Source organism: Cyanistes caeruleus, chromosome 22, assembly GCF_971803275.1.
Source record: "Cyanistes caeruleus chromosome 22, bCyaCae1.hap1.1, whole genome shotgun sequence".
NCBI lineage: Eukaryota > Metazoa > Chordata > Aves > Passeriformes > Paridae > Cyanistes > Cyanistes caeruleus.
The window spans coordinates 1,268,606-1,289,417 of NC_141722.1; the positions used below are offsets into that span (position 1 = coordinate 1,268,606).

The window sequence follows — 20,812 nt, forward strand, 5'->3', positions numbered from 1 at the left end:
GGGGAGGAAAAAAAATCTCAAGCTGCTTTTGTATTGTTTATCCGAGTTGTTGGTGTTTGATGGAGATACCGTCATTGCTTTGTGTTCCAGTCCTGCCTGGAGCCGTGGCCAAGAGCAGGACCTGGCTGTATGTGGTGCTGTACACACAAATAAAAACCAGCCTCTGCCCTGGAGAATTTACAAACTAAACAGATGGGAAGGTTTGTAATTCCCATTTTAAAGATGGGAGAAGCTGTGGAGGGAATGTGGTGTGCAGCTAGAATCTGACTGGAGTCCAGCAGCCCATCCTTCCCCACTGGTTTTTTGTGGGGAGTCTGCCCTTCAGAGACTGGGATTCTCCAAAAGGGTTTGTGCCACCCTTTGCTATCTTCAAATTGTCCCAAATTCTTACTGGCAAATCCCTAAGAAGTAAGGAATTGATGTTTTACTGTCTGGGGGCTGATAGCTTATGGAATCATTAGTAGGTGTAAATCACTCTGATCCTCAATACTGACTTGGGAGATAATCTGAGTCTGATAAAGAGAGAAAATACAGAAAGGTGTTCCCAGTTCTTTGTGCCTCATGGACAAGGACACTGCTGTGTTGGGCAGAACACGAACAAAATACCAGGAGAAAGTCAATGCCTTAGGAAATCTACCTTAAATGTGAATTTAGGTAACAGATCGAGAGAGGATTAACCATTGAATGGTTTGGGCTGGGAGAGACCTTAAAGCTCATCCAGTGGCACCCCCTGCCATGGGCAGGGACACCTTCCACTGCCCCAGCCTGTCCAGCCTGGCCTTGGGCACTGCCAGGGATCCAGGGGCAGCCACAGCTGCTCTGGGCACCTGTGCCAGGGCCTGCCCACCCTGCCAGGGCAGAATTTCTTCCCAGGATCCAATTTAAACCTCCTCTCTTCCATTTTTGAAGCCATTCCCCTTGTCACTCCAGGCCTGTGTCCAAAGTCCCTCTCCAGCAGTGGAAACAGCAGTGGAGGTGTAACTCAGCTCCTCCAGAGAGTTCACATGGATGGTTCTCCAAAGGAGGAGGAATTGATTTCCCAGCTGTTTTCCTTGCGTTCCCTCTGAGTTTGGGAGCAATGCAAAAGAAATCACCAAGGTGCTGGTTTGGAAATGCAAACAGTGGGTGCACAAGTGGACTGAGGGTGACAGGCTGTGCTGGTGGTGATGTGCCTCGAGGTACAGGTGGAAGGGAGAGGTTTGTGGGGCTGGGTAACCCCTGATCCGTGAGTGATCTGCTGGGAAAACCCCATTTTTCAGCAGGTTCTGAACCTGCTGACCCTTCTTTCACTCTGAGCCAGCTGGGTTTGGTATTACCCCCATACCCCACAGTAAGAAATAAATCTCCTCATCTCCCACCCCACTCCTGCCTTTGGATTTAGGACTGGTGCAAATTTTGGCATGGCAGCTCCGGAGGCAGCTGGATGCAATGTGCACTGTGTCTGTACTGCTCTGAGAGTCCAGCCTATAGCCCACCCACAGTGAAATGCTTCACTGAGACTGAAACTAAATGGGAACACAGTTTATGGAAATTCAGCTGTGGATGGCCATCCTCTCGTGCCTTCTGGCTGTCAGCACTTTGCTGTGCAGCACTGCAGGCTGCTGGAGCTGGATTTTCCTCGTGGTGCTGGATACCCAACTCCTGCAGCTTATAAAGATGCTTAGAAAGTTGCTGGTGACTAATAAATCACTCCTCATCTCTAGTTTTTATTGGTGGTGCTTGTAAAGCCTCCAGCTCTGTGTTAGGAGTGGATGGCCCTTCCTGGAAAAGGTCATGCCCTGATCAGTTCAAATTCAGTTCGTAAATCATGCAAAGGAGTGTGTTTCCTTTTAGAGGTTTTTAGGGGATATTCTTCCTCCCCCTGGGTGCTGCACTTGAAGCTGTCAGCAGTGATAAACCCAAAGCCATGGCTGCTCCCCTGAGCCCTGCATTCCCTGGGGATTTGGACTGAAGGAGCTGGAGCTGCTGGGGAGAGCCCAGAGGAGGCACCAAGGTGATCAGGGGGATGGAAAGGTTGGGATTGTTCAGCCTGGGGAAGAGGAGGCTCCAGGGTGACCTAACTGTGGCTTTCCAGTGCCTGAAGGAGCTGACAGCAGAGATGGAGACTGTGGACAAGGGCCTGGAGTGGCACGACAAGAGGACAGAGTTGGATGGGATCTTGGGAAGGAATTCTGTCCTGTGAGGGTGATAAGGTTGTGCAGGTCGTATTTGTAATTTTAATTAATTATCTGGAAGTAAATATAAAAGGCTGGCAGACAACTTCTATTCAGTGTGGTGCTGGGAAGTGAAAGAGTGGGGCAATGTGGATTTTGACCCAAAGGTGAAGTTCAGCATCCAGGTGTAACAAAACTGGAGATGGCAGAGCCTGGGGGATTATGGAGCCCTGGAACTGAAGGGAATTGCCAGCAGGGAGAGGCACAGTGAGAAACAAGGGCTGGAGACCAAGGCTTGACCCCTGCAGATGAGCAGTGAATCCCTGAATTACAGACTGGGATGAGCTGGGAGAGCCATGGCAGGGTTTCCCAACTCCTGACATCCTAAATGGAGTTACTGAGCTCCACCTGGGAGTGACTGGGTGAAATCAAATGAACTGTAGCACACATGGATTCAGATCAGATCATCCAACTGTGTTTGGTGGCCATAAATTCTCTGGAACTTGTAAGGCCACAAAGGTTCCTGCAGAATTCCTGGTCTCTGTCCCGTGGCTTAGTCCGGTCTGAACTAAAGGCAGAGTGTTTTTAGCTCGAGGATTCTGCTCCTTAGACCCTGAAGGTGTCCCTGGTGTGGACCTCAGAGGGAACACAACCCATTTCTGTGCCATTCCTGCTGCTTTGTTCCTCAGCTCCTCCCTTTTGCACTGTTTTCCTTGGGTTTCTTGGAGGGAATGGCTGATGCTGAGCTCTTCCCCCCCTCCTTTTTCCAGGCACGGGGCCCATTTTTTGTTGAATTCCCTGTGAAGATGACCCAGTTCCATAGATAATCTGTCCAGAGATGGGGTATTTCATATGCCAATAAATCCACCACTGGATGAGGGCTGGAGGGATAATGGGACAGCAGTGGAGGTGCACTGGAATTGCTGCAGGGAAAGCTCCACGTGCTCCTGCTGTTTGCAGAAAAGGTTCTTTTATAGGAAATAATTCCTTTAAATCTTTGGGAGCATCCTAGCAGGCGACATGCTTGTGGGAGGCTCCAGTTTACTATCTGCAAAGTCATGGATTTTATATCCATATTAGGTATAAATAGAGGTGGGCTGGCAGATAGAGGCAAGGTCACTGTGACTCCTCCAAGCACCGGATGAGCCTGCAGTTATTCCACTGGGGCTTCACATTTAACTCTTGTCGTGCACTGCAGCAGCCACTGCTGCCAAAATTAAAACCTGAAATGGTGCAAAGTTGGTCTAACCCAGGGTCTGAGCCTGCTCAGGAAAGCTGTGGTAAGCTGAGAACTCATGGCCACTTTCATTTTATTTTCTCATTTTCTTTATTTTTATTTTTATTTTAATTCCTCTTCAGCTGCAGCAATAGTTTCAAAAATCCCAATCCTGCTCCAGGGCAGGAGGAGAGGGAGGCAATAAACAGATTTCTGAGAGTTCCACAACCAGACCCTTTAAACTATGAAAATCACATTATCACTTTAAGAACAGTATCTGCATTTTGGAAGGTGGGAGGACTGTGAGCTGAGGCCTTTAATCTGCTAACAGATGAATATATATTCTTTTATCTTTTTTTCCTCATTCATCCTAAACATTGGCTTTGTTTGACATTGCTGTAGCAGGACTTTGAAAAACTGGCAATTCAGGGGATGTGATTTTGGGTGCTTTTCTTCAAGGCCAGAGAGTTTGTGCAGGAGGCTCTTCCCATGCAGGAGAATTGCTCTGTGAGTCACCCCATTTCCTTTCAGTAATGTGCAAAATGTTCCCTGCACACACGTGGATGTTCTGAGTTTGTCCTGCTGCTTTGGAGCAGGAGTTTGGAGGAGCCTCGGTGCCAGAAGTGAATCTGAACACTGATCTGTGCAGGGCCATTCAGCCCTTCATGGACACACACACACAAACTCTCCCCACTCATTTCCCACCCCCCTTTCCCCCATGTGCTTTTTAGCATCCCACTGTGGGCAGGCAGAGAGGCCTTGGACTCTGCACTGACACAAAGAAACATTTTTATTTTTAACTTATCCACCCTTCTAATTCTCACACCCACAGTGCCAGGTCCTGTCCTGACAAGCGGGGAGCCCCTGGCACTGTGGGTGTTTGTCAGGAACCCAAAACAGCAACAGCAGGCGAGGGAGGGAGGGATGTCCTGGGTTCCTGCTGTGTCCCAGAGCACCCAGCCTTGGTGATCCAGCAGCAGGGAAGGGCTGAGGGGGAAGGGGGGGAATGTTCTGGGCATACCTGGTGACAAAACAGGATGGAGGGGAGAGTGAGGAGCTGCAGCAAAGTCCCCCGAGCCTGGGGTGATGATGGATGGAGCAAGAGTCCCAGGGAAGAGGGGCTGGCAGGTGAGCTCAGCTCCTTCCCTCCCTGCAGAGCCTCTGCTCCCCGCCTGGCTCTGTCCAAATGACATCTGCAGGCATCAGGTCAGCACTCCCTGCTCTGGCTGTGATAATCTCATTGCCCAGGAGAAGGGGGAAAGTCTTGGCCCAGGGCTTTGACAGCCTTTCAGCAGCTTCTTTCATCCCCCAGCCACCCCGCTCTGTCCTCCAGCACCTCAGCCTGGTGCTCCTGACAGCAGAAAAGCTGAACCCTGCTCCTGCTGCCTCCCCACCCCCAGATCCACGGATTGCTGCTTCCCTTTCATGCTGTTCACAGGGCTGGAACGGGGATGAAGAGTAGGAAGCAGTGAATGAACTGCATGCTCACAGCTCCTTGCAGAGCAATCACACCCCAGTGCTGAGGATCCCAAAAATCCCATCCAAACACTGAACCACGGACCTCAAACGCTCTGAATTTCACCATAACGCCCACGGTTGCTCCTGTGCATCTACATCTTATTCTTCCTCCTGAGAACTTGCTTCAAAGTCTCAAATGTCTCTCGTTTCACTCATATTATTCAGAATAAAGTATCCTCCTGGGCAGGAGTTTACTGCTGGTCATGCTGGCCATGAGGAGCAGGTAGAGCACTGGTCTAGGGTTCAGCAGTGGGTAAAAATGCTGGAAAACGAGATTTTGTGCTCCTGTTGGGGCGTGTGATCATGGCTAGAGGCTGTTCCTGCTGTCTCTGTTGGAGCTGAGCAGTGCAGCACGGCCAGGTTGCATTTAGCGGGATAAGAAAGCGATGCTGGAAGCAGCTTTTTACCAGCCTGTTTACAAATCCTATTATCCTGCAGCTGGAAGGAGCCGGGCAGCAGGAAAGCATTCCTTCAGCAGAAACCTCCTCCAGCAAACATCCAGCCCCAAAACCTCTCCCCGCAGCTGCTGCCAGGGCACTGCCAGCACTTCTCCCCTTCCTGCTCCTCTGATCTCCATGCAAAGAGCAGCAAAACCCAGCCAGGCCTGGCAGGTATCTTTGGATTTGGGTGGTGTTTAATGTTGGGGGCCTCTTTAGATTAATTGTGCCTCAACAGAAACAGAAACAGCGATTATCCTCCCTGAAAGAGCCGTGATCTCTTCACCGGGCTGGGCTTTGGCTGTCAGGTTTTAATGGGAAAGGGAAAGAGGGGAAGAAACAAGAAAAGGAGGAGAAAGAGGAAGGGAAAAGAAAGTAAAAGCAAAAGAGAAAAGCGTGGTCTGTAGCGCTGGAGAAGTTTCCTGGAGTCCTTTCTGCAGCCAGGAGTCTCCAGCAGGAATTCTGTTTAAATCAGAGTTGCTGGCGTTCAGCGAGCCCCATGCAGACTCCGGATGCCTCTGCAGGGACCCTCCCTGGGGCTATCCCGGCCGAAACCCCCTCGTTCTGTTCCCTGCGGGCTCTCCCCAGCCAGGGGCTGAGCTCCGTGCCCGGCTCCTCCGGGCTCTGCGAGCCTCTCCCTCCTCCCATCCCTCCCTCCCCTCCTTTCCCCTCCTCTGCTTTCCCTGCCCGCTTGTGCAATCGAGAGCGGCGGGGCCCGGCGGCACCGCCCGGAGCCCGGCACCGGGGAGAGGGGGAGAGGGAGAGAGGGAGGGAGGGAGAGAGGGAGAGAGGGAGGGAGAGAAGGAAGAAGGGAAGAAGGGAGGGAGGGAGGGAGGGAGGGAGGGAGGGAGGGAGGGAGGGAGGGAGGGAGGGAGGGAGGGAGGGAGGGAGGGAGGGAAGGAGGGAAGGAGGGAAGGAGGGAAGGAGGGAAGGAGGGAAGGAGGGAAGGAGGGAGGGAGGGAGAGAAGGACGGAGGGAGGGAAGGAGCTAGGGAGGGAGGGAAGGAGGGAAAAAGGGAGGGAAGGAGGGAAAAAGGGAGGGAAGGAGCTAGGGAGGGAGGGAAGGAGGGAGGGAGGGAGGAAAGGAGCTAGGGAGGGAGGGAGAGAAGGAGGGAGAGAAGGAGGGAAGGAGGAAAGGAGCTAGGGAGGGAGGGAGGGAAGGAGGGAGGGAGGGAAGGAGGGAGGGAAGGAGGGAGGGAGGGAAGGAGGGAGGGAGGGAAGGAGGGAGGGAGGGAAGGAGGGAGGCGGCCGCTCCCGCCCGCCCCGCGCCTCCCTCCGCGGCCGCGCCGGGGATGCGGCAGCCGCCGGGCACCGCCGGGCCCCGGAGCCCATGGGATGCGCCCGCCGTCTCCAGGCTGGTGAGTAACCCTGGCCTTTGTGTGCCCCAAAAGCTGCTGCGTGTTCCCCCGGCCCGCATTTCCCGTCCCTTTCCCTCTCTCTCCCCTCGCCGGTGATGGATGGCCGGGAGGATGAGGATGTTGCCACGGGCAGAAATCGCTCGCAGATGAGGCGGACTCGAGCGGGGGGATCTGCTCTGTAATGGTTCAATCACACATCTGTGGTACAGAATCCTTCCCTCCTTCCCATCCCTGCCGGGGCTTGGAACAAAAGTGCCGGGGGAAGAACGGGAACGCTCAGCACCGATTAAACACCAGCAGCAGACGCGTTCAGCGATCATAAAAGAAAAGAGTTTTCCCCATGGCAAGGCAGTAAACTTTTGTTCCTCGGAAAGTTCATCCCGGGGATTGATTTACATCCTTGTTTCATGCAAGTACTTTAGGCATTTACTGTAAAGCTTATATCCAATATTTCCCTACCTGGTTTTTGGACCCTAACGTAGAGTTTCAATTTACCTCGGTATTTGTAGCAATTTTTATTTGTTCTCTGCATTTAAAATCAGTGGGGATTTCTCTTTTTCTCTGGTAGGTGTTTTGGGAACAGAACATGCTTTAGCTCGCTTTCAGTAGAGTATTTAAAGTATTAAAATCGATCTGGACAATCCCTTATTCCCTACTAACATTTCTCTTACGAGGGCACCAGCAAATTCTGCTCCACTCCACAGTTTAACTTTTCCATACATGATTAACCCCATCAAATTAAAAATTCAGCCTGTGGGAAGTGTTTGTGGATTTAGGACACCGTAACTTTTCCATGCTGGTTTTTTTTTGGGGGGGAAAACCCTGCTGAACAAGTGGGAAATATCCTGAGGATATGGAGAGACCCAGATTTTCCCTTTTAGCTGAAGAGCTCAGTGCCCTCTTTGCAATGTCCAAGCAGCCAAAAATCAGCTGCAAACACCGGGCACTTCTGCCTTTTGAAGGCAGTCTCCCATCTCGTAAAATTTGCAAACCGCAGGATGGGAAATGGAATTTGCCTTCAGTATAAAAATCCCAAGTGTTTGCAAACAGCCCTGAGAAGAATCCGGGCTCTTGGCTTCACCTCCCTGAGCAGAATTCCAGCTTGGGGAGTTTGCGGTCTCACAAAAAGGGCAAAGGAGCGAAATCTTCCTGAGCTCGTCCCTCCAGAGCAAGGAAAACAGTGGAGCTGGAGGGAATTTTGGGTGCTCTGGAGGTGCAGGATCAGGCTCTGAACCAAAACGCTTCTCGAGGAGCCTTGAAGACCTGCCCGTGTTGGAGGAACCTCGCTGGCGTTGCCGAGGGTGGATTTGGGCTGGTGCAGCCACGGGAAATCTGCCCGAGGAGCAGAGGAAACTCCTGGGCAGTTTTTGCTGCTGTTCCCATTAAAGCTTCAGCAGCTCCTCTGCCAGGTCCCATATCCGAGCACGGGGCAGGCACAGCCGGCGTCTTGCTCCGTCCTTGGGCCTCGCTCCTGCTCTTTTTGTTTTGAAAAAACCTCCTTCCTCTGCAGCTCGGAGATCCCCTGGGCCAGGGAGCAGAGCAACAGGGTCCAGCACGGCTGAGGGCAAAGAAACTTCACAGCCACTCAAATCAGGTCTAAAAAACCCGACCAGCTGATGGAATTGTGCTGCTGGGAGTGGGAGTGAGGGGTGGGCTGTCCCCTGTCAGCCCTGTTCCCCAGACCTTGGTTTCTGGTGCTGTTTGGGGAGGCACCAGGGCTTTCCTGGACATAAATGAGCAGCGAGGGTGGGAAGGGAGCAGCCCAAAACCCATCCCAGCAGTTGTGGGGCTGGGCTGGGCTGTGCCCCCATTCCCAGATCCACATTCCCTGTGGAGCTGAGCTCTGGAGATGGAGTCAGGATGGAGCCCTTGCTCAGGTCACTCTTAGCTGTGGTTTAAACCTCTTTATTCTCTGACACAGAGCTCAGGAAACCTGTCCAGAGCGGGGAAGGGAGCGCTGCTCTGCTCACAGTGTGATTTCTTTCTGGGCCAAATCCTGCAGTTTTAGGAGAAACTGTCTAAATGTCAAGTGTGAGGTCAGCCCTGGAGGTGACTGGAAATGCCAGCTGGGCCATGAGCTGTTACATTGCCTGCAAACCCCTCTGGCCCTGCACTTCCATGTGCTTTTCTGCTTTGGTCAGTGCCGTGGCTAAACAACACAGACCCTGGGTTTATCAGAACTGAGGAGGCTGCTGTGGTGTAAAGCAGAGACTAAAAGAGCAAAACCCCATCAGGTCACTGAATTTCTGCTGCTGTGTCTGAGATACGGCCAGAACGGGTATAAAGGGAGAGGGAGACAGCAGGGAGGATCCTGAAAAATCCTCAGCTCCATCCATAAGCTCTTTTCTCCTTTCCTCTTTCCCCTTCTTGCTCCAGCAGCTGGGAACCTGATCCTGCAGGCGCAACCCCGCTGCGTTGGGTTTTTATTCCAGTTTGGTAATGAATGACCCAGCCAGCGTGGTTGGCATCCCAGACAGCTCCCCTCGCTGCCTGCAGGAATTAAAAAAATCATCCTGGTGGCCACTCTGGAACTGGTTTTATCTGGTTCCAGTTAGGCTTGTTTTGAGTAAGACGAGCGGTGCCAGATTCTGATCTCATTTGCACCAGTGGAGTCATTTGGAGGAGCCGGTCCCAGTTTACCTCACCCTGAGTGAAAGCAGAGCGGGGCCTGCGGGGAGCAGCTCTCCCAGGGCAGTGCCCGCTGCAAATCCAACCTGGGAGAAGCTCCTGGCATCCTTCTGGGGGTTTTTCTGTGCTCCAGCAGGGAGGGGAGAGCTTGTGGCGAGGGATGCTCAGGCTCCCAAAGGTGCTGCTGCTCCCAGGGCTCAGGAGAGAGCAGCACAATCCCTGATATGAGAGAGCAGCACAATCCCTGATATCCATGTTGGACACCCACCACCCTCGGGCCCAGGCTGCCTCTCCCGGCTCTGTGGGAAGCTCCAGCTCCAGGGAAAAGCAGGAGGCAGCGGGGCCCCGCTCAGGTCCAGGCATGTGGGGAGGCCTCGGGCTGAAAAGCTGCTCCCAGCTGTGGGTGCTCACATCAGCTGCACCAGGAACGCTCCAGCCACGGCTCCAGAGCGCTCAGAGCTGCAGGGCTCGGGCAGAACCTGGACCCTCCCTCTGCCCAGAGAGCTGAGGCTGCTCAGGCACTGACCCCAGACCTGGGCATCCCCACAAAGCTGCTCCCAGACCTGGGCATCCCCACAAAGCTGCTCCCAGACCTGGGCATCCCCACAAAGCTGCTCCCAGATTTGTGCATCCCCACAAAGCTGCTCCCAGATTTGTGCATCCCAGCTGGATGCTGCTCCCAGACTTGTGCTCCAGTTCCCCCCAAAGCTGATCTGATCCCTCTTGTGCTCCAGTTCCCCCCAAAGCTGATCCCACTCTGCTCCAGTTCCCCCCAGAGCTGATCCCTACTCCCATCCCACTTGTCCTCCTGCTCGTGGGAGCTGCAGAGCCCCACCTGCTTCAAGAAGAGGGGACTGGAGGTGTGGGGCCAGGATATTCCTGAGCTCAGGATGTTCCTGAGCTTTGGGTTGATGCATTTTCCTGGCTGTGATTGTTCTTAATGCTGAAGAAATTGAGGAATTGAAATAAATTAGCAGAAACAGTTTATATGATTCTTGCCTCTTCTCCAGGCCATTAGTGTGTCCCTTTTTCCAGCAGAGCTCCTTCAGAACCCCATCCTAAGCCTAAATCCAGGGGTCCAGAGCTTTCCAGGGACTTTTGTAGGTAAAGCAGCTTGGATTTTTATTTTTTCCAGCTGCAAAAAATGAAATTTCCCAAAAATTAAATGCAAAAAATGAATTTCCCAAGTGCTCAGTGCATGGTCGAGAAGCCAGATTAAAACTCCCAATGTAGCAACATCTTTTGACATTCTGGCCAGTGTGGGGAGGGCAGAGGGTTTTAAAAACGCTGCACTGCTTTTCTTTGTCTCTGCTTTATTTGTGTGACTTGCCCAACCATGCTTGAGTGGAAATTAATGTGTTACAGAAAGGGAAGCTGTAACATCTGCTTCTGAAAGGAGCAGACACAGCCAGGTCCACAGCGAGAAACGACACAGCTTTTGCTCCACTATCAAAAAGTTCTTAGGATGGATTCTTGTGGTTGTTAAATATCAAATGTCTTCCTGTGGTAGTTCCCTGTTTATTTTTTTGTAATTTCTTCCCAGATTTTACAGCTCAGCAAAGCAAGGCTGGAGCTCTGAGCTCAGGAGAGATTTCTGTTCCCATTTAAGCACTTTTGTGTCCTGCTGTCCTGAAGAATTCCCTGCAGACATTCTCAGTGCAGGGTTCTCTCCCCTCTCCCCTGCCCATATCAGACCTCAGCCTGATTCTTTTGGGCTGTTACTACAGTAAGGGTCCCCAAAATGGTGAAGTTTTAGCTAAATGCAAATTTAAAAAAGGGGAAGTATTTAATAAGAGCAGGTATTAAATAACATCTCTTGTTTTGATAGATGTTTTTCAACACACAATGACTTTTCAATTTTTTTGCCGTTGAGATTGAAGCTTTCCCTCTTAATAATGTTGCCTTATAAATTGTTTTGTTCCATGTAAGCAAATATTATTTGAGTTGAGTTTCCTAAGAGCCAGTCCCCAGTGGGGTGCAGTGGTTACAGACCCAGCCCTGAGGAGAGCCATGCCCTGGATCTTCCTGGGCTGTTTCTTTCCAGATGCCACCGAGCACTTTACTCTGCCTTCTCATCCTTTTAGGTGCCTAAATAATCATTTTCCTTTTGGCATTTCCTGCAGTCAGGTCTCTCCTGGCACAGGAGGGATCCCACGCGAGATCTTGCAGCCAGGGAAACTGAGGCACGGAGCATCTTTGGGCCCTGCTGAGTGGCACTCAGGGTGCTGGGACTGGGCTGTGACACCAGCCTGGGGTGGCTCCTGGCACCAGGGAGGGCAGAGCCCGGCAGGGTGAGGAGCTGGCTCTGTGTCCAGGGAGGCAGGACAGGAGAGGACAGGGCAGGACAGGACAGGAGAGGACAGGACAGGAGAGGACAGGACAGGACAGGACAGGACAGGACAGGACAGGACAGGACAGGAGGAGATCCCAGCTCTGACCCAGACCTGGAGCCAAAACCTTCACCTTGCCCATCCCTGCTGAGATCTCGGGGTGGGGTGAGCCCTGTTCCTGTGATGTTTGGAAGCTTTGGGGGTTCTCATCTGGGAGCCTGTGGTGCTTCGTGTGTGGCCATGAGCAGAACCCACCCGTGTTTGTGTTTCTCTGGCAGAATTGCAAGATCTTGGATAAGAAAAATACCTCTAAACACGTTAAAACAACTCGTGAAACGTTCCTCGTGTCCACCTGCAAGCTTGTCTTGTGTTATGGTGTAAATTTCCTGCTGGAAAAAGAGGGTAAAACTGATTAGATCTGTTTTATTTTCCTCCAGAAGTGTTTGGTTTCCAAATATCTGGGAACAGCTGTGGGCTGGATGGTGGGAATGTGGCCTCCGAGGTAATTCCAGGGATTGTCCTCAGGCCCACGGAGCTTTTCCCAGCTGCTTCCAGGGACTCCTGAGAGCGCTGGGATGGGAGGAAGGAGCTCTTCAAGGTGACACAAAAGATGTGAGGTATCAGGAGATCCCCACAGAGGCAGCTGAGCTGCCAGGGGTGCTGGAAAAGGGCTCTGGAGCTGGGAGCTGCAGCTGGGAGAAGTTGTTTGTGTCGGGAGCTGGGATGTGCCAGGCTCGGGGCTGAGTCATTTCTTTCCCAAATGCTGCTGGAGGGATGGTGGGGAAGGAAGAGTGAGGGGGGGGAGACCCTCACGGGCCGCTGGCTCTGCCGGAACTGAGCTGAACTTTCTGCTTGAAGAGCTTTGACTGGAGAGGGGAAAATGGGCCTTGGGAGGGGGGAGAGAAAGAAACCCCCGTGTGCCGTTTAATGCTCCTTATTTTTTTGCTTTTTGTTATCAAGAGGATGTTTTATAACTTATTTATCACCATAAATGAGGATTTGAGAGCTCATGGAAGAGCAGGTTTTCATTTTAGCAGGGAAGAGGAGCACAGCTTTCTCCAGCACGCAGGGTCAGCAGGGGAACACACTTGTTCCTTTCGGGCTGCACCGTGTAATTTAGCTTGTCACGGAGGAATGTGCTCAACGCCTTTATTTAATCAGCACTTTACAAACCTCATCTTCCCTTTTTCTGCCTTCCCAGAAGGGAGGGGAGAAGGAACACGGTGCTTTTGTCTCCGTGGCTGCTGTCGGATGCGCGCTGCTGGTGGCAGCTCTGTTCGCATGACTGCTCTGAGCTCCGGGCTCGCTGCTCCCTCCCAAACCCAGCTGCATCAGATGTTTTCCTAAGCACTGGCATAAACCTCCTTATTTATTAGAAAAGTGGCCCTGTGGGTTCCAGGACATTCCTGGCAGAAGGAAAACACCGTGTGCTGTGTTGGAGGAATTGCTCCAGCTCCAAAGGGGTGCCTGCTTCTCCTGCTGGGGGTTCCCAGTTCCTCACCCTTTGCAAAGGGGTTGGTTACAAACACATTATTCCTGCTCAGGGAAGGAGAAAACTTCAGCAGATGGTTAAATTAATTCCTGAATCCAGGCCCTGCATTTGGCAGAGCACAACTTCCTCACGGGAGAGGATCCCTCGTGCCTGTGGATGTGCCCTGAGCAGCACAAACATCTCCACGGAACACAGACCCCAGGAAATTTCTCAGCACACACTGGGATGTTTTCCTCTTTGCAGCTGGGTAGAGATGCACAGAAACCTGGAAAAACCCCACCTTTCTTAGGAAACAAGGAAATTGCTCTCTAATGGGGCACGTGGAAGTGAACTTGTGTATTGAGAGGAATTTGGGCTGTTCTTTGGGTCACATCCCAGCTCTGAGCTCGGGCTTGCCTTTGGGAGTGGATTCCTCAGCACAGAGCTGCTGGCATTTGAGGAATGAGTGATGCTCGTTTCAGAAAGCAAACCAAGTGTGTGTGTGTGAGTCTGTGTGTGCAACTCAGCCACGTCCTTCCTTCAGGAATTGCAGAATTCCCCCACTGAAATGGGGAAAAACAACCTCAGGCACAAGAGTCCTCTTCAGGATGGATTTATTTAACCCCACAACTCACCGTGCAAGCTCAGGAGTTAAAACCCTCTGCTTATCTCCAGCCAGCACCTTTGTGCAGGTATTCCCACCAGGAACCCGTGGGATTCACATCCCACAAGTGCTGGGAGGATTAGGAAGCATTATTATTATTATTATTATTATTATTATTATTATTATTATTATTAATAATAATAATAATAATAATAATAATAATAATATAATGATAATGATAATGATAATGATAATAATAATTTAAAAAAAAGAAGAAGAAAAAGAAGAAGAACAATGATAATAATCGTAATAATAATAATAGTAATAACAATAACAGCAACAACAACAACAACAATAATAATAAGAATAATAATAATAATAATATAATGATAATGATAATGATAATAATAATTTAAAAAAAAGAAGAAGAAAAAGAAGAAGAACAATGATAATAATCGTAATAATAATAATAGTAATAACAATAACAGCAGCAACAACAACAACAATAATAATAATAATAATAATAATAATAATAATAATAATAATAATATAATGCAGGTGTTGCTGCATTATATTCCTGTGGTTCTTGTATCAGCAGAAAATGAGGAAATTTAGCAGAGACCCCACAAGATTCCTCCAGAGGGAATGAGGGTGCTCTTTTCTGGATGGAAGACAGGGAAGAATCTCCCTGGTGTGTCTCTTGATTCAGATCCAGGAGGTTCAGCTCAGTGGAGGGAGAACAGAGCAAAATCCCTGCACGACCTTAAAACCCCTGAGTGCTTAGGAGGGCGTCTCATTTAGATAAATCTGATGGTCCTGCAGCCCAGGGGGTGTGGATGAGGACTCTGGAGGGAATTTTTCCTCTCCTTCCCAGCAAGTGTCAGAGGGCTGGGCTCAGGAGCCATGGGAATCAACAGGAATCTTTCCAGTGTGGGCTGTGGAGCGTCGTCTGGATAAATAAATAGAAGGAAATAACAAATAACGCGGTTCTAACAAATATTTTAGGAAGTATTAATGCTCCATCCAAACCCCACACAGGAAAAAATTCCCCTTTTTCTGTGCTGCTTTTCCACCCAGCGATTTGGGAGCGTTCATTCAGGCACCTTGGCTGGAGAGCAGAGCGAGGAAACCTCGTGGGGATTTCTCTGGGGTGTGGAGTGACCTCTCCAAACCTTTCTCCTTGTGACAAGGCCCCCCCTTCTCTGCAGCTCCCGTCCTCGGAATAACCCTTTGCAGAATTTGGGTGGTTCTGGACAAATAAACTTTGTATTGTTCTTTTCTGTGGGTTTGCTCTGGGCTGAGCTCTCCACAGCAGCGAGCTGCTGCCTTGCAGCGACATCTGCTGCGCGTTCCCTGGAGGAGAGGGGTCAAGGCTGGCAGCAAGGCCAGTTTTGGAGTTCAAGGTGGGAGGAAAAGAAGAGGAAAAACTTGTTCCTTCCTCAAATAAAAACATTTCCGTGGTGCGGGACTTCTCCAGCCTGGCTCGACTCTTTTGGTTTGCAAACTTGTCCCAGCCCAGCTGTGGGTGGGAAATGAGGAAAAGCCTGCTGGTGTTCCAGGCACAGAGCTTGGGAGAGGTGACTCTGAGTGGCCCAGAGCTGCTTTGGGAAAGGCAGAGTAGCACATCCCACTCCAGGAGCAGCGTTCTGGGACGTGGGGACGGAGCCGTGCTCGGAACAACCCAGAACTTCCACGGGGTAGGAGAAACGAGCTGCTTTGCCGATTTCCTTTGCTGCTAACGCCTTGCTCTCCGTGTCCAGGTGTAGGATTTTGGCAGAGCTGGCCATGATGTTATGGTTTCTGGTGGGGGCCCTGTTCCCAGCGCTGCTCCTGGCTGCTCCACCGCCCATAAACAAACTCGCCCTCTTCCCGGACAAGAGCGCCTGGTGCGAGGCCAAGAACATCACCCAGATCGTGGGGCACAGCGGCTGCGAGTCCAAATCCATCCAGAACAGGTACAGACCCACCCTCAGCCCAGGCCCAGAGGCCCTGGTGGCACTGGGGTGGCTCTGGGGACTGTCCTGGCACAAGAAGCCAGGCACAGCCTCTGTCTCAGGGGAAGGTCAGATCTCTGCCTCCCCTGATCCCCCACCCCTCGTGCTGTCCTTGCAGGGCCTGTCTGGGACAGTGTTTCAGCTACAGCGTCCCCAACACCTTCCCCCAGTCCACAGAGTCCCTGGTGCACTGCGACTCCTGCATGCCAGCCCAGTCCATGTGGGAAATCGTGAGTATCCCGCTCTGCTCCGTGGGGCTCGGCTCTGACACCGCTTCAGGGCCGCTCCTTCTCCTTCTCTGGGCTTTTCCCACTCACAGTTTCCTTCCAGGGCGTCCCTCAGGTGTTTTGAGGTGCCTGGGTGGAAGGAGCCGTTATCCCTCTGTTTCCAGAACCATCCCCTGTCGTTCCCTGCATTATTTATCCCTGTGCTGATCCACTGCTCTCTCCACTGTCAGCCCTTGGGAGATCTGGCTGTGTTTGATGTCCATCCTTAGACCTCACAGCTCCGTGTCACCTCTGACCCATAACCCTAAATCCCAGAGGAGCGCAGGGAACCGGCTCAGCTCTCATTTGATGAGAGGGTTTATTCCAAACCGGGCTGCTCAGCACCTCTCGCGGGTGGCCTTTGCTGTCTCCGATAGGAGCTGTGTCCTGCTGGAGTCCGTGCTGAAAGGAGCTGGGAGTGAGGTGGGGTCGGTCTCTTCTCAGGTGAAAGGAGGAGAGGAAACACCAAGGGAGGTTCAGGTTAAATATAAGGAAAAAAGAATTGACTGAAAAGGTGGTCAGGTTTTGGAAAACAGTTCCTCAAGGAGGTGGTGGAGTCCCTGTCCCAAGGAATGACTCTCAGTGCTCCAGGCTGGGTGACACGGTGGGGATGGGTCATGGGTTGGATTTGATGGTTTTGGAGGTTTTTTCCAATCCTAATGATTCAGTGATTCCATGGTTTCGAGGTGACTGTGGTGGTGCTGATGGTTTGACTTGATGAGCTTGAGGGTCCCTTCCAGCCTTGATGATTCTGTGATTTTCCCTGAGTTTCTGGAAGGAGACATTCCCAGACAACTCCCAGCTTGCAGACTGACCGGGGGGGTTATTTCTCTGGATAGAAACCCATCACATCTGGCCTAAAACACCCCAAACCTGCAGGCTCTGGGACAGGTCAGACCTCCCAGCACCACAGGAACCCAAGCACTGACCCTCAGGAGCCCGAGCACTGACCCTCAGGAACCCAAGCACTGACCCTCAGGAACCTGAGCACTGACCCTCAGGAACCCAAGCACTGACCCTCAGGAGCCTGAGCACTGACCCTCAGGAACCCAAGCACTGACCCTCAGGAACCTGAGCACTGACCCTCAGGAACCTGAGCACTGACCCTCAGGAACTGAGCACTGACCCTCAGGAACCGAGCACTGACCCTCAGGAACCTGAGCACTGACCCTCAGGAACTGAGCACTGACCCTCAGGAACCCGAGCACTGACCCTCAGGAACCGAGCACTGACCCTCAGGAACCCGAGCACTGACCCTCAGGAACCTGAGCACTGACCCTCAGGAACCCGAGCACTGACCCTCAGCAACCCAAGCACTGACCCTCAGGAACCCAAGCACTGACCCTCAGGAACCCGAGCACTGACCCTCTGTGTCCTCATCCCGCCGCCCAGGTGACACTGGACTGCCCAGGCAACGAGGACATCCCCAGGGTGGACAAGCTGGTGGAGAAGATCCTGCACTGCAGCTGCCAGGCCTGTGGGAAGGAGCCGAGCCACGAGGGAGCTCTGTTCAACGTGTACCTGAACGCCGAGGAGAACGCGCCCCACCAGGGGCCCCACCACTACCCCCAGGAGATGGAGGAGCCGCCGGCCTCCAGCCACCAGCAGCACGAGGAGGAGGCCGAGGAGTGACCCGGCCCGTGTGGACTGTCCCGGCAGGGCTGGGCGAGGGCCGGGTTCTGGGGAGGGAAGGGAGTGCTGGAGTCTTTCCTGTCGAATCGCTGCCCTCGCGTCGCCCCCCGACAGCGCGGGGCCTCTCCTGATGCAAAACTAATTGCACATAATAATTATAATATATTGAGAGGAGCGGCACCAGGGGCTGGGCCGGGCTCTCCGTGGAGCTCTGCTGGCTTTTCCTCGTGCCCAGGGTGGAGGAAGAAGGGAATCAGCCTCTCCAGAGCCCCACCAGGGATCCACATCTCTCCTGGGGTGGTGGGATCTTGGTCCAACCCCAAGCCTTTGTGCCAGGTGGTGCCTGGGGAGGGTTTTTCCCCAGGATGTGTCTCTGGGGCTGTAAGTGTGGAGCCGTGCTGGTGACAACCCTCGCTGTCCCCAGGGCCACCACGGGGACAAGGGACTGGGACCACGAGCGCTGGGGTTTCACGTTTTGGGGCTGCAGGGGAAGGCCAAGAGCCGGGGGATGATCTGGGGGAGGTTCCACCCCTGTCCCCCCTCTCCCTGCTGCACTTCCACGGCGGTGGAGGGAGCAGGGGGCTGAGGGCTGGAACGTCCCTGGGGGTCGGGGTGGGCACGGCCTCTGCTGCCCCTCTCTCTCCGTTGTACAAAGCTGATTCCTTGGCATTGTCTGACAAGAGCTTCCAGAGCTTGTAATCGATGCCTCTCCCTCCTTTTGACAAGTTTTGGGTTTTTTTGGGGTTTTTTTTCCTTAAATAAATTAGTTGTGACTTCCACTGCTCAGTGCTCTGATGCCTGTCTGGTTTCTGGCAGTGCTGACACCAGGACAGGGCCCAGGGCAGGGAGAGCCGTGGCTCCAGCAGCTTTCCGCTGCATTCCAGCTGGGAAAAGGAGGAGAGAGAGCTGCTGGAAGGAAAACCCAGCCCAAATACTGAACGTGGGGGCTGCAGGTGGCCCGGGGAGCCTGCACGGCAGCTGTGGAGGGTCCCACTGGTGTGGGGTCTGTGGGGTCTGTGGGAGCTGTGGGGTCTGTGGGGTCTGTGGGAGCTGTGGGAGCTGTGGGGTCTGTGGGGTCTGTGGGAGCTGTGGGAGCTGTGGGAGCTGTGGGGTCTGTGGGAGCTGTGGGGTCTGTGGGAGCTGTGGGAGCTGTGGGAGCTGTGGGAGCTGTGGGAGCTGTGGGGTCTGTGGGGTCTGTGGGGTCTGTGGGATCTCTGGGATCTCTGGGATCTCTGGGAGCTGTGGAGTCTGTGGGAGCTGTGGGGTCTGTGGGGAGCTGTGGGAGCTGTGGGAGCTCTGGGATCTGTGGGGTCTGTGGGATCTCTGGGATCTCTGGGGTCTGTGGGATCTGTGGGATCTCTGGGAGCTGTGGGATCTCTGGGAGCTGTGGGGTCTCTGGGATCTCTGGGGTCTGTGGGATCTCTGGGATCTCTGGGGTCTGTGGGAGCTCTGGGGTCTGTGGGAGCTGTGGGAGCTGTGGGAGCTGTGGGATCTCTGGGGTCTGTGGGATCTGTGGGATCTGTGGGATCTCTGGGGTCTGTGGGAGCTGTGGGAGCTGTGGGAGCTGTGGGGTCTGTGGGGTCTGTGGGGTCTGTGGGGTCTGTGGGATCTCTGGGATCTCTGGGATCTCTGGGAGCTGTGGAGTCTGTGGGAGCTGTGGGGTCTGTGGGGAGCTGTGGGAGCTGTGGGAGCTCTGGGATCTGTGGGGTCTGTGGGATCTCTGGGATCTCTGGGGTCTGTGGGATCTGTGGGATCTCTGGGAGCTGTGGGATCTCTGGGAGCTGTGGGGTCTCTGGGATCTCTGGGGTCTGTGGGATCTCTGGGATCTCTGGGGTCTGTGGGAGCTCTGGGGTCTGTGGGAGCTGTGGGAGCTGTGGGAGCTGTGGGATCTCTGGGGTCTGTGGGATCTGTGGGATCTGTGGGATCTGTGGGATCTGTGGGATCTCTGGGGTCTGTGGGAGCTGTGGGAGCTGTGGGAGCTGTGGGATCTCTGGGGTCTGTGGGATCTCTGGGATCTGTGGGATCTCTGGGGTCTGTGGGAGCTCTGGGATCTCTGGGATCTGTGGGATCTGTGGGGTCTGTGGGGTCTGTGGGATCTCTGGGGTCTGTGGGAGCTCTGGGATCTCTGGGATCTGTGGGATCTCTGGGGTCTGTGGGAGCTCTGGGATCTCTGGGGTCTGTGGGATCTCTGGGATCTGTGGGAGCTCTGGGAGCTCTGGGATCTCTGGGATCTCTGGGATCTGTGGGATCTGTGGGGTCTGTGGGAGCTCTGGGATCTCTGGGGTCTGTGGGAGCTCTGGGAGCTCTGGGATCTCTGGGATCTGTGGGATCTCTGGGGTCTGTGGGATCTCTGGGATCTGTGGGATCTGTGGGGTCTCTGGGATCTGTGGGATCTCTGGGAGCTGTGGGGTCTGTGGGATCTCTGGGATCTCTGGGGTCTGTGGGATCTCTGGGGTCTGTGGGAGCTGTGGGAGCTGTGGGATCTCTGGGATGTCTGGGATCTGTGGGATCTCTGGGATCTCTGGGGTCTGTGGGATCTCTGGGATCTCTGGGGTCTGTGGGATCTGTGGGAGCTCTGGGATCTGTGGGAGCTGTGGGGTCTGTGGGAGCTGTGGGAGCTCTGGGATCTCTGGGATCTCTGGGGTCTGTGGGAGCTCTGCCATCACGCCACCTTCTCCGGCGCTGTTGCCACTAGGTGACAGTCTTGGTCCGGCGTGTTCCTCGGTACCCACACGCTCACGGCCCCCGGGAATGCTCTGGAACGTGAACTCGGACAGGAGGGACATCCCTTGGCGGGGAGGAAGGGCTGGGACCAGCGGGTTCTTCCCGATGATGTTTGGATCAGGCGTTGGAGGTGCCCCTGCAAACCTCCGGTCCCAGCGATGGCAGGGCAGCGTGGGAACCATCAGTGATGCTCCTTGGGCTGGCTCTGACCCTGGGGAGGGTCCATCAGCTCCGGGAGGGGTCAGAGGCTGTGCTGGCTCAGTGCCCTCTCCGTGAGGCTCTGGGGACTCTGCACAGGCTGGAGAGCAGCTCTGTGCTCGGGAGGTGGGACAGGCTCTGCACGGAGGCAGCAATCGCCACAGCAAAGGGGATGGATCAGCAGGGGGGGCCTGGCAAGGCTGGAGGTGCTCTGTGGGTCACTGTGATGATTTTGGGCTGTGAAGTGTCTGTCAAGGAAAGGAGCTTTACCTGAGAGCCAGGAA

At 53.5% G+C, this 20,812-nt stretch overlaps 1 protein-coding gene across 5 annotated transcripts; it reads left to right on the forward strand.

The window, feature by feature from the left end:
* Window positions 1–5,321: 5,321 nt before the first annotated feature.
* NBL1 (NBL1, DAN family BMP antagonist) lies at window positions 5,322–18,385 on the forward strand. 5 transcript variants are annotated; one of them, XM_086860430.1, is made up of 5 exons: window positions 6,597–6,681; window positions 12,077–12,141; window positions 15,475–15,669; window positions 15,827–15,938; window positions 17,367–18,385. In XM_086860430.1, the coding sequence occupies exons 1-5, from the start codon at window positions 6,616–6,618 to the stop codon at window positions 17,604–17,606; spliced, it is 678 nt and encodes a 225-aa protein (XP_086716556.1). In that variant the 5' UTR covers window positions 6,597–6,615; the 3' UTR covers window positions 17,607–18,385. The 5 variants fall into 5 exon arrangements, with proteins under 5 accessions (XP_023796043.1, XP_023796042.1, XP_086716556.1 ...); XM_023940275.2 differs by lacking the exons at window positions 6,597–6,681; window positions 12,077–12,141 and adding an exon at window positions 5,322–5,498; XM_023940274.2 differs by lacking the exon at window positions 12,077–12,141 and having other exon boundaries at window positions 6,566–6,681.
* Window positions 18,386–20,812: the final 2,427 nt, after the last annotated feature.

What these genes read in the sequence shown, in the direction of transcription:
- NBL1 (XM_086860430.1), top strand. Translation starts at nt 6,616, where the DNA reads ATGCGGCAGCCGCCGGGCACCGCCGGGCCCCGGAGCCCATGGGATGCG. An exon ending in CGCCCGCCGTCTCCAGGCTG is followed by an intron (nt 6,682 to 12,076) that starts GTGAGTAACCCT and finishes ATTTTCCTCCAG; the next exon opens with AAGTGTTTGGTTTCCAAATA. An exon ending in TCCAAATCCATCCAGAACAG is followed by an intron (nt 15,670 to 15,826) that starts GTACAGACCCAC and finishes CTGTCCTTGCAG; the next exon opens with GGCCTGTCTGGGACAGTGTT.